Source organism: Fringilla coelebs, assembly GCF_963513975.1.
Source record: "Fringilla coelebs genome assembly, chromosome: 6".
NCBI lineage: Eukaryota > Metazoa > Chordata > Aves > Passeriformes > Fringillidae > Fringilla > Fringilla coelebs.
Genome location: NC_140034.1, coordinates 23280486 through 23290822, shown reverse-complemented (window position 1 = coordinate 23290822; position 10337 = coordinate 23280486). Strand labels below are relative to the sequence as shown.

Sequence of the window (10337 nt, the reverse complement as noted above, 5' to 3'; positions counted from 1 at the left end):
GCTTGAAACTTCCTTTTGACTCTTTGGGTGACACCCATGGCACTGAGTTGCAAGATGCCATGCTGTGCCTTTGGACACAGGGTCCTTCCTCCTGAACCTCCCCTGAATCACAGGATTAGGAGGCTGGTGGACAGAGGTGCAAGGCTGCAGCTGGAGGGTTCAGGCAGTGCAGGCTGCCATGGAGAGGAAAAGCCCCAGGCTCAGCTGCTCCTGCTCTCTGGCCTTCTGTGGCATTAGCGGTCAGCTCCCTGCTCAGTCCTCCAGTTTCTGCACAGCAATTGAGGTGTCTGTACCTTTGCTGGTGTAGATGAGTTTCTCCAGAGCTCTGCTTCCCTCTGGTGGACGAGCACTCCTGCTGCTGCCTGGGGGAGTGTCTTTGCTGCTGCGGGCAAGCAGGAGCTAGAACCAGCTAGCCACAGAGACCTGTTGCTGGTACCAGTCATTCCTCACTATGGGAGATAAGTGAGCAGTGTGAAGGGTGCTGGGAGAGGAGGGCCAGAACTGCACCGCTGCCATTGCCAGCTCAGCCTTCAGCCTGTGGCTTTTACTTGCACCACTGAGCACAGCAGCCTCCAACTTGCGCTGTCAGCAGACACGTGTTTGTGCTTTTTATTTAATCCAGAATCTATGTACATTTGGCCTCCTTCCCTGTGTGCTGGCTCTCAGAGTTCCCCCCTTTAAACCCTCTCTGTGTGGTCCACCAGGGATGAGGGTGCTCAAAGCACGGTTGGCAGGGCTGCTGTCCTGCCAGGTGAAAGGAGCACCCAGCATGGAAGGCTGGAGCCTCAACACCTAGGGCTGGAAGAGAACCCGAGCATTTCTCCCATGTCTGAGCCATACAGCTGTGCAGACCTGAGACGCTGTGAGGCAGGCAGCAGTATAAGGACAGAAGGCCAGGCACTCACTGCCACCTTTTGGGGTTTGGCTGCAGAGTGTTGATGGCTGGGGGTGACACCAACCCAGGGGCTCCCAGGCAGGTTTCAGAAACAGATCTGGGGCTCTCTGTCACTCAGCAGGCTTGGCCTACACCTGGCTGATGCAGCTCAGAAACAAAAGGACAATTCTCTAAGTGATAGTGAGTAGTTTATTTTTTTCAGAGGGCCATGGGAGAAGAGCAGAGGGCTCCTTGTGTCACCCCTGCAGCAGGGATGACCCACACACACACATGCAGTCAGGGAGGGGCAGAGACCACAGGCTTGGGCTCCAGCCAGCAGGGCCCAGAGGGGCTGCATTTGAAAGCCACAAAAAGTAACAGAGCGGGGAGGGGGTCACTGTGGTAGCAGCAGAGATAAAAAACACAGGGAAGGAGTTCCAAGGCAGGGTGCTGAGCTGAGGAAGAAATGCCCCAAGAAGGGGAACACCACCATTTCCTGGAGGTGTGCACCCAGGTTCCTTTTCCCTCAGGGAGGACCTGGAGAAGACAGGCCCAGCCTGACACCTCCTCTTTGGAGATGGACACGAACAGAAGCAGAGACAGAAGGACATGTAAGGCTTCAGAACCTCATGTGTGCCCCAGCTCAGGGCAGCCCTTGAGGCAAGCCTTCCCCAGCAGGCACTGCTGCCAGTGCCACTTGCAGTCACAAGTGCCAGGGAAGCAGCCCAGGGCCCAGCTCCCTGGGGGAAGGACAGCCTGCCTAGCCCACCAGCTTGTTCCACGGGACTGTGCTGAAGAAGGAGTGAGACTTCAACTTTGTTATGCCACCTCCTCCAGAGCCCAAGCGTCGTTTGGGATTGTACTGCAGGAGCTGCAGAGAAAAGCAATGGGACAGGAGGATGGGGAGATGGGGACACTGGAAATGGTACCCAGGCTGGACCCTGCCTTTCCCCAACCTCTAGTGCCATTCTCCCTCCCATGCACCTGAGCCCCTCACCTCAGTCAGCAGCGATGTAGCAGCCAGGCTGAGGCCCTCTGGCAGATGCAGCTGGGTGTGAGGCTGAATCCCTGATGGATGGTTTTGGGAGAGTGGCTGCAGGAGGCAGAGGGTGATGGTAAGCAGAGGCACCAAGGAGGGTTGGAGCACCCTGTTGAATCTTCATTGCCACACAACCCCAGCCCAACACAGCAGCATTTAAAAGCCAGGGCCCTTAACACCCACACACCATGCACAGGCACTGGGAATCACATGTCTGAAGGAACCCTGGCCAAGAACTGAGGGGCCAGCAGGGCAAGGCACCCTCCCAGCCCTACACAGCAGGCAGCCCTTAAGCCTCCTCCTCCCCTGTCCTCTTTGCACAGCTCCTTAGCCTCTTACCACTCCTGTCAGCAACTCATACAAGAGAGAGCCAAAGCTCCAGCAGTCAGCTGCTTCAGTGGGCTCCATGATGCCCCCCACTTCTGCAGAAAGAAACAGAGGGTTTAGAGCTGGAGGCAGGGAGCATGAGTGACCACACTGTGCTGGGCACATCTCACTGCCTGCAGAAGCTCCCTCTGTCTAATTGGAGCCACTGTGCAGCGAGCTGGAGAAGCCAGGGGACACATCCCTTACCTGGAGCGCTGTACAGCTCTTCCCGTGCCTGGCTGCAGTACTGGGGCTCCACCTCTGTCCACTGGCCAAAGAAGGTGAGACGGACATGACCTGCAGAGCAGCACCAGAGTCAAAAGCAGGGAGGTTAGGAAAGACTGGGGACTCTGGTCATAGCACAAAGCCAAGCCACATCCCTGCCACTGGGAGCAGCCAGGGCAGTGGGGCCCTTGTCATGCCCTGAGCACACAGGAACTGAGCATCCCCTGGCACCACACACCCCTCCACTGGCCTCCCAGTGCTTGCCCGAGGTGCCCAACAGCTGAGACTGCTTAGGCAGGCTCCAAGCTCACAGATCTTGGTGCAGGCTGTGGTGAGGAAAGAAGTAGGCTTTGAAGGGGAAGGGGGCGGGGGGGGAAAGGTTAGCTTTCTCCTTGCAAAACTCTCTGCATTTTTCTTTTCTTAAGCAATTTGTAGCTTTCCAATTTGTCCCAGATGTTGCCAGCTGACAGGGACTTTCACTAACAACAAGACCCATGGCTCAGAGGGATGGGACAGCTCCAGAACATCCCCAGCAGGCAGTTACTATAAGCAGGGGAAAACTAACCCACTAGTCCCACTAACCTCAGGCACAGTTCAGCTGGTCTCAGCTTCCCCAGGCTGGGATTTCCCAGGCAGCCAACCCCCACGTGGGAGTAGGGGCAATGCATTTCTGTGGCTATGGCCCTTGACTCTTCTGCTGCAGAGCCATCTCTTATAATAATTACTTGGAAAATCTAAGTGAGCTCACACTTCCAATTTCAGAAATACCAAACCTTCCCAGAGTCCCACCCTCCTCCAAAGCAAACACAAAGTCCACATCTGAAATGGGGCAAGCAGCAGTCTCCCAGCTGGAAGACCAATTTCCTCCTCCTTGGGGCACCAGCATGGGGCATTACCTACCAGCTGTATCAAGCAGCAGGTTCCTGGGGTTGAGGTCCCGGCACAATATACCCTGTTGGTGAAGTCCCTCTAAGGCCAGGAGGATTTCTGCTGCCCACAGCTGCACCTGCTCTTCCTTCACAGCCCACGCTCTCCGGATGTGCCCGTGGGAAGCCAAAGCCCTGCACTGTCCGGATGGTGGCTGTTTGCTGAGCCAGCCACAGGTCAGGCTTGCCCCCCAAGAGGGCTCCCACACAGCTGGGTCAGGCACACTGGGTTTGCCAGAGTTGGACAGGGCAACTCCTGCAGGAGGCTGCCTCTCACCCAGGGTCAGGAGGGGCTGAGCCTGGGAGGCCTCAGACACTTTCTGAGTTGGCAGTTGTCCTGCCCCTGGCTGGCCCCCTCTCACAGTCTTTGGTAGAGGGACAAGCCCCTGGGGAAGCCTGGGGCCTCGCTGGGAGGCTGTTCTCTCAGATATGCAGCCTGTGCCGCTGGTTAGATCATTCCATGGGTAGACAACCAGGCCCTGGCCAGGGCATTTGGCTGATGCTGCTGGAAAATGGTCCACAACCCCAGACACAGTCTGTGTCACACTCAGATCCTGTCCTCCAGATGCAGTCCCAGTGCCACCAGCAGGAGCCAGGAGAAGCTGGGAGTGGCTCCCTGAGCCAGAGTCTGTGGGGTCAGGGGACTGCTCCTGAGGGAGTGAGGCATCAGTGTTTCCCAATACTTGGTAATTCACAGAGCCTGGGAGGCCACTGCCTGTCCAAACAGGGAGGATGGATACTTGGCTGCCACTCTGGGAGTTTCCCACACCATCCTCTGTGCCATGGTGCTGGGGGGCTTGAATGGTGTTTGAATTGGCACAGTCCTGCTGGACACCGTACTTGGAGCGGAGGTGAGACCACAGTGTCCCCCCTGCAAAGCAGAAAGGAGAACAAGTGATGAGGCAGAAATTGTCCCTGGTTCCCCCACTGTTGACACGGCCCATTCAGGCCAAGGCCCACATAGTGGGATCATGATGGAGCACCATTAATCTCGCCAGCAGCAAAGCTCAAGTCCATGCAGAATGCACCCCCACCCTACAAGCACACCATGCCTAATGCCACAGCTTCCCTTGGACCTGGCACACCTAAGTCCCATTCCCTCCTCCTTTAGCAGCTCTCTCCCCATTCTACACAGTCTCTTTGATGCCGCCTCTGCCACTTCCACGTCACAGACAAGCCACATATTCACAAATGGTCCTGATCCCACTGCTATCCCTACTTCCCCCTGAAAGCCTTTCCCTCCTGTGTGACAGAAATGCCAGAGAGCTCCCATAGCATGGCATGAGGCCATGGGTCAGCAAGCAGCCAGAGCAGCAAACCCTGGAGCCCACAGCATGTTGCCAGGACTTCCCAGCCTCACTACATTCAGTGCCGGCTTCTTTCTGTAAACTCACCCTGTAGCAACGCTCAAGGAGTTGAGCCTGTTCTCCACATCAGCCTCCATTTGTCATTACTGGACTCCAGCTGCTGCTCCCTACACATCCATTCAACCAGCAGAGTAAATAAGCTCCATGGACAAGCTTCCACCTTGTCATACTTCTTCACCAGGATCTGGGACAACCTCAAGTATGCCTCCTTGATGTAACCAAACCCCAGTATGCTCACTGCCCCTTACGCCCTAATTTTCCATTTCCTCTCTTTGGTATGATCTCAAAATCCAGTGTGACCTTTTGTAACCAAAAAAAAAAAGTTTTATAAAGGTCTTGTCAGAAGATGGTTTTGTTCTACAACATTCCGGTGAACTATCACCTCACTTCGCTTTCTTTCTCCATCACCTTCCTGTTATGGTCAGACAATGCCAGTAAAATGAAGAGATTTTTCTTTCCAAGATGCTGAATCACATCAACTTCATTACCCAAAGGCATGACTGCTCCCTCCCATGAGGCGCAGTGTGTCACCTCTCTAAAGACTGAGGCTGGTTTCCATATAAAACACACACACACACACAGACACACACAACTTCTTTCTCCTTGCAGGTCTCCATAGGCCCATTTCTAGGTCACATCCCCAGCCAGTTCTTATCAAACCTCTGCAATTCACAGCTGAACTCCTCTGTTCACTAAGTCTCCAAGCTCTGGTACCCACCACCCTTCTATGAAGAAGACAGCTTACATTATCACTAAAAAAAAACAGTCCCAAAACAGGAGGAGAAACATACTTTGGGCTTTACAGAAAGGACAGTTTGAGATAAACCAGGATGCTTCACAGATGGAAGGCAAGGCTGTCCTCACTCACCCTGCACGTGCTCCAGATGGAGGAAGATGGAGTCCTCACTCACATAGTAGCACAGCAGCTTGACCATGAAGGGGACCCCATGAGGGATGATGGTCTGTCGCTCACGGGTCTCAACGTGGGATTTGGGGAGGCTCTGAGGAGGGACAGGTAGATGGGTACAGCATGGCAGGGACTTGGACTCTGTGCAACCTAGCACCTGGCAGGGCTGGAGGCCAGGCAGAAGGGAGTGTGCCTTCTGCCAAGCCCCATGGCTGCTCTGAGGTCACCCATGATGGAGCTCCCGCATCTGCCTGGGGCTCGTACGGCTCTGTCAGTCCCCAGCACCCAGCTATGATAAAGTAGCACTCTGCAAAGCTCTGCCAAGGTAGGGCACTCCCCATCAGCACAGTGGGACCCACAGGGCACAGCTGCTCCAGAGCACTGACTCCCCTGCAACCACCCTGCTCCCTTCATGGAGGAACCTGCCATCCCAACCCTTTCTCCTCCTCCCCTGGAAATGATGCTTCTCCCTCTCATGCCAGATCCTCCTTGTCTAGTTAATGAAGTACTTCATTGTTAGTTACAAGGACACTGGAAAATACTTTAGAACTTGTACTGAGCACCCCTCACAACCTATTTCAGGGGTTGACTCAGCTGACAAAGGCTTGAAGTGTTAAAAGTCAGAGAAACGGATGACCAAGGAGAACCACTTCCCTTCTGATCACAGAGGATGGCTGAGGCAGCCAAAAAAAGATTTTTGAACCATGAACTTCGTCCAGCCTCTGAGAGCTGCTATTTGTTATGCTCTCACCTGCCCCAGCCATCAGCTTGGACAAGGTGGCCCCAGCCTGAGAGGGAGAAGCAGGCAGATGAAACTGAAAACACCCACCTTGAGTATAAAGGTCTCACCAGTGGCTGGATCCTGGACAATCTGCACCTGGGACAGTATACACAGAACTGGTCAGAAATGGTGACCCAACACACAGCCCATAGGAATGACCCAAGGGTCTCAACTCTGGGACTGTAACAAACTCCCACCCAGCTGGAAGAGTTTTGTGAGGCTCAGACCCCTATTTTTGAAAGGCAAAACACAGGTTATTGGCAAGGAGATAGCCATGCAGCCAAGAAGCAGGAAATGAATTAAACCAAGAGGTGACTCCCATGCCAGTTTTACTTCCTTCCCACTGAAGAATTTCACAGTGCTCTTTTTGGGCTCAAACTGGGCCTTTGCAGGACAGGAGGATCACATCAGTCCTGACAAACTGAGATGTGTGAACAGCAGTGGAGAGCAATGTGCCGTGTGTGTGTGGATACAGTAAGCCTGGCATCCTCACTCCAAGATAATGAACTTCCAAATAGTTTATTCATCCAGACAGTTCAGCTTTTGCTGAAGCCTAGATTATCCACAAGAGTCCACCACTGTGGCACCTGGGCATCAAACACAATTCCATATGTGGGAAAGAGCAAGGTGCATAAACCTTTCTGTCAATATCTTGGGAATCTGGTAAGCAAATATAGTGGGAACATTAACAGATTTCCCAGTTAATTCCTTAAGGGGTCTTGAGTCCTCTCCTATGAATTTTTCTGGGTGGGAATGGTATGGATGGATACCCCAACATTGCTTGATGGATGTGCTGAGGGCTGGCACCCCCATTCCAGCTGCTAGGACCCTCCAGCTTGCGCTCCCTTTGGTCCAGCCCCAGCCTCACCCCCCATCTCCAGGTCATTACCTTATCAATCACTCCCACAACCTTGCACCGTCTCAGGTTCTCCACTGCTGAGCTCAGTGTCCTGATGGGCCGGAAGCGCAGGCTGCTGTAGCCCTGCAGGGTGGTAAGAGAAGAGGATGTAGGACAGAGAAATGCTGTTGCTCATTACAGTGGGTGAAAAAAGCACCTGCATTTCCCAGAGCAGGCAGCAATACTGCCCAGCTGGTCAACATGCAAACACTCCAGTGGCCATGATTCATTTCTAATATCAGCTGGACCATTTTCTTGGCCAACCCCTGGATTTCTATATTTTCTAGGGAAAGCTTGCACTTGGAGCAGAGGTAAAAATCACACCAAAATTTGAAGCTAGACCTGGACTGTTTCAGCATTAGGGGGATCTGTGTGGAAGGTAGTTGTCTTTGTCCCTGCATTCCTCCCACTAGGCTCTGACCTTGCCCTGCCTCACTCCCCTCTCCCTTCTTTAACCACTTCCTTCCCACAATGCAGAAAGCAGCCACTGTCTTTGGTTTCCATACAGATGGAAACGATGACAAATGGGAAGAGGACATTTCTAACATTTGACAGGGTGGCTCCCGGCAGGCTTCAGTCTCCATAAAAATGTCCATACCCACTACGGTGGCAGCAAGCTAAGCATACACACTTTGGAGGGTGGGGTCCTGGAAGCACCCTGGGCAGCCTGGGCCCACCTCGGCTCCTTGATCCAGGCAGGGCGAAGAGCTGCCAGCTCCCTTGCAGCCACTGGCAGGCCAGGACACTCGGCAGCTCGATGTGCCTGCCGTTTTCTCCACACCATCTTAGCGTGGCATCTGGCAGAGGCAGACAAGGAGGACCACTGGGGCTGCTTTATCTGCGTGTCCACACCTCCACCGCCGTTTCCCAGCGTCACAGAACCGCTGCCATCCCACCCACGCGGCCCCACGCCAGCCCCTCACCGTGGCAGCGGTGTTGCCACCCCCCGCCGCCCGCTGCAGGTGGCAATTGAAGATTTCCTCGGCGCGCCGCAGGTACTGGGTGATCTTCCGCTTCACGGCCTCCCGACGCTCCTTGTTGGGGTCAACTGCGGTCGGTGCAAAGGGTGGGTGTGAGGGGCCTGGCTCGGCCCCGAAGGACTGGCCGAAGTCCCCAATCCCCTGGGGGATGCCCCAGCCCTCTCGCCCTTCTCTCGGTAGGGATGCACTCCCTGGACAGATGCCCCGGTGCCCTCAGCACATTCCCTAGCGGGATTTTCCCGTCCCCTTGCCATTCTCCCGGCAGGGATACCTTGGCCCCTCACGGGACTCTCGGTATGAATGCCCCGGTCCCCCGGCCGGTATGCCCGGAGGGATGCCCCGGTCCGCTGCCCCCGGGAGGCCGCACACACCCTGCACGCCGCGGAGCAGCACGTCCACGCCGTTCTGGTAGTGGTTGAAGGCCTCTTCGTAGTCCTCGCTGACGTCCCGCTCCAGCGCCAGCCGCAGCTGCCGCGCCGCCTCCACCAGGTAGTCCCGGCGCCCGCCGCCCTCGGGCCCCGCGGGCACGACGCGGCCCCGCAGCTGCCCCAGGTAGACGCGGGCCTGCGCCAGCGCCCGGGAGCAGGGCTCGGCCTCCGCCCGACTCATGGCCCCGCGCCGCCGCCCCGCGCCGCCGGGACACCGGGAGCGGAGCTGCGCGGTCCGCCGGGGAGCGACGCACGGCCCGGCCCCTTCGCTTACCCGCCCGGCGCCGCGCCCCCGCCGCCCCAGCGGTGCCGCGCCCGGGCAGCGCCGCCGCCAGCATCCCCCGGAGCCGCCGGGCGGAGCGGCAGGGGCGCGGCAGGGGCGGGCGGTGCTGATTGGCCGCGGATGAGATCATCATCATCATCATCATCATCATCATCATCATCATCATCATCATCATCATCATCGCCGCCCCCTGCGGGACCCGTTCCCGGGTCCCCCCGCCGGGGTCTCGCCCCCGCCCGAGGCAGGAGCCCCATCTCTCCGTTAACGCGGTGAGCGCCGCTCCACTTGCTTTATTATCATCCTTATTCACCTTTAATTGCCCTTAATTAACCAAGCTCCCGTTCATTAAATTGTCCCTTTGCAGCCGTGTTTCCTTCCTCCCATAACGCGTAATTAGTTGTGTTTTAATTAGCCTTTGTTATTGCCTGACAGGTGCACCCATTGCAGCAGCTCCCCACTGCCACAGTTAGGATGGTGGGTGTCTTGCCACTTCATCACGGCCAGCCCAGGGTACCCCTGGCTCTTCCCGATTTCCTCTTTCAAGTGGGCGCCGTTGGCCCTGGCACTGAGCTCTCAGCCGGCCCTTCTACCAGCTCTTGCAGACTCTTTGGGTTTTACCAACTTATTCCAAATGTACAGCGCAGGGAACATCAGCACAAGTGCATTAAGGTGCAGCAAAGTGACAGTGTAAATGAGATCCCAGCTGGTGGCTAACAAATGCTTTGTATGTGAAAATATCACTCTGGTTTATCCTAGAAACGTATTCCTGGCCTCCTGGCCTCCTGGCCTGGCTTTTTCTTGGAAGGCCAGGAGGCCTTGCAGGGCCTGCTTGATCACTGCAGTTCTTAGTAAAGGAGATTTGCTGAACCAGGGGTGCTCAAGTGGTTACTACCAACTGGCCAACTGCTTTGCTGTGTCTGTGGGATGGTTAGTTACAGATTAAATAACTGCCTTACCCCTGGCATATCAGGGGACCTGCAAGGGGAGAAGGGCTGGAATGAAAGCTAAGGGATACTCATGGAAAAACTGTGCTAAGATTGTCTGGGAAGAAGGAGGCCTCTGCATCTTTGTCCATCCCTTACTAACCTATGTGCATGTCCCACTACAACAGGAAATGGGGGAGTTTTCATGGGGGCTTTCATCTGTCAGGAGCTCACCCTGTGCTGCACCATCACAGCCACACCAGCCTCGTCAGTCACTGTGTCAGCCCCTGCTGGACCGGGTACTTGCTGTGGCACTGGCAGAGGGGCACCCATTTGTGGC

At 55.6% G+C, this 10337-nt stretch overlaps 1 protein-coding gene across 1 annotated transcript; it reads right to left on the bottom strand.

Annotated features, from left to right (window-relative positions):
* Positions 1 to 389: 389 nt before the first annotated feature.
* RPS6KL1 (ribosomal protein S6 kinase like 1) lies at positions 390 to 8988 on the bottom strand. The gene is made up of 10 exons (XM_084208285.1): positions 8735 to 8988; positions 8307 to 8431; positions 7375 to 7467; positions 6534 to 6581; positions 5666 to 5798; positions 3405 to 4301; positions 2487 to 2576; positions 2253 to 2335; positions 1872 to 1967; positions 390 to 1745 (listed from the first exon to the last, which is right to left on the bottom strand). The coding sequence occupies exons 1-10, from the start codon at positions 8970 to 8972 to the stop codon at positions 1635 to 1637; spliced, it is 1914 nt and encodes a 637-aa protein (XP_084064411.1). The 5' UTR covers positions 8973 to 8988; the 3' UTR covers positions 390 to 1634.
* Positions 8989 to 10337: the final 1349 nt, after the last annotated feature.